The 1,920-nt window shown below is 53.6% G+C and overlaps 1 protein-coding gene across 1 annotated transcript in view; it reads right to left on the bottom strand.

Moving 5' to 3' along the window:
• The window catches only part of MCM2 (minichromosome maintenance complex component 2), a 13,140-nt gene extending 12,985 nt beyond the window's left edge, over positions 1-155 (bottom strand). The window contains exon 1 of the mRNA XM_009284551.1: positions 123-155. Within this exon, the coding sequence (XP_009282826.1) occupies positions 123-155 (33 nt within the window). The remainder of the gene's footprint in view (positions 1-122) is intronic.
• Between the last annotated feature and the right edge of the window lie 1,765 nt (positions 156-1,920).

Genomic DNA, 1,920 nt, shown 5'->3' with positions numbered 1-1,920 from the left:
GCCGGGCGAGGGGGCTCGGGCGCCTGGTGGGCAGCAGTGGCAAACTTTGGCAAATTTTGGTAAACATTTGGGCATCTCCCTCTGGGCTCGAGGGGTCCCCTCCTGCCGGGAACCCCAGTCACGGGGAAGATCCCGCTGCGAATTCCTGTGTCCATGTTCTCACGCCTGCCTCTTCTGCAGCTAAAATCAAGCCTGGCTTGACCAGGTTTGCCGCTGGCCCACGGCAGGGCCGCTTGAATCGCCCTTGTTCTGGTTCACACTCAAACTACAAGAGGTGGGAACGGGGTTCTGGTGTTTGGGAGGGTTTTGGCCTGAGTCTGTATGTAATAACAGTAACGGGGAGCTAATCGGGGCAGTTCTGAAGAACAGACACATCTGCCTCTGCAGTTGCTCGGCACAGCGAGCGATGCTGTTTCGGGGAGGAAATGAAGAAGAGCACCTGTCCCATAGAAACCGGAAGAGGAATTTAGAGAGACAAAACACAGCAATGGGCTGATGTTTGGCAAGGAGGTGAAACGCTTCCACTCCAGGCCACAGGCTCTTTCATAATGGTAGGTAGCTTGGACCTTGGAGATCTGTCTTCTCTGAAGGGTTTCTGACCACTATTTAGTATCAGGCTATTTCTGCTCTTGGCTGCAGTCAGACGTGGGACAGTAACCCTGAAACAGGAGACACCAGAAGCAAAAGTGGCTGAAGAGGCAGCTGACGATCATAGACCTGAAATGCCTCTTCCAGGAGTCCAGCTGGATGATTCAGCCTGGTACGAATATAGCAAAGCAGGAGCATCACGATATAAATAGGGAAGTGGCTCATCCTCGTCTCTGTGACACATGACGGGGAGCTGGCTGGTGCTCGGAGTGAAACAGACACAGGGACCCCCCAGAAATGCCCCCACCTGTAGGCCACTAGAGACCACCATGGCTTAAAGGCAGGCAGCCCAGGACCTGCGTAAGGTGGTGCTGTCTGACAAGGCCCAGGTGACACGCTGTGATGAACGGGTCTCACCACAGGGTGCCACTGTCTCTCCAGGCACCGGACGGCCGGATGGACAGCTTTTCTGTCTGTCCTTCCCAGAAGACCATGGACCATGTCCATGTTTTCACTGCTCTCTTTGGGTGCCTGCTACAAGTGATCCTGTGCTTGAGCTGGGGTGCTCAGTCTCTTTGAGAAGAGCTGAGGTTGGGCAGCTAAAACCATCCCTCAAATCAGGTGGCCGCCATGCATAGGACGGGGCTCCTTCTGCTGTGCTGGAGACCATGCACTGGGGCATGCGAGAGGGCTGAGATACAGACACGGCCCGGACAGCTCGCTGGGGTGAATGCAGCTGAGCACCAAACTCCTGACTGTATCAAAACACGCCACTAGGATTTTGCAGACTGGTGGCTTACAGCACAGGAGGAGTCCTGGGGACTGAATTCCCTCTGAAGAGAAGGGCAGAGACACAGGAGTGCAGCCCAGGTGGAGGTGCAAATTTATGCCTAATACTAGAAATCAGTAGCTTGGTAGAGCAGCTCTGAAACAAAAGAGGCACATCTGTCTCTGCAGTTGCTCAGCACCTGAAGAGCAAAGCAGTTTCGGATGAGAAGTAATATCCTGTCCAGTAGACTGACGTAATAAAAGCTGAAAGAGTATTTTAGAGAGAGAGGACGTCCTAGAAGAGTGGAATTTGATGACAATACGAGGGTGTAATGCTGTTCTGGAAACCATGACTGCACCTTCCGCCTCCGACGCCTGCAAGTCAGGTGAGATTGCTGAAGGACAGCAGACTGCAGCAGGTACAGCACCAAGTGCCAGCTTTCCTTGGGGCCCTCAAGGTTATACCAAGGCTGCCAAATATCACCTCCTGTCTTGCTTCAGCCTGGCAACACCAAGTGACACAGCAAGGACAAAGGGGGTGAGCTCTGCCATCTTTATGCACTG

Source organism: Aptenodytes forsteri, unplaced genomic scaffold (assembly GCF_000699145.1).
Source record: "Aptenodytes forsteri isolate BGI_AS27 unplaced genomic scaffold, ASM69914v1 Scaffold53, whole genome shotgun sequence".
In the NCBI taxonomy this organism is placed as follows: Eukaryota; Metazoa; Chordata; class Aves; order Sphenisciformes; family Spheniscidae; genus Aptenodytes; species Aptenodytes forsteri.
Note: the sequence above shows the minus strand (reverse complement) of the source record. Positions and strands in the feature narration are given on the sequence as shown.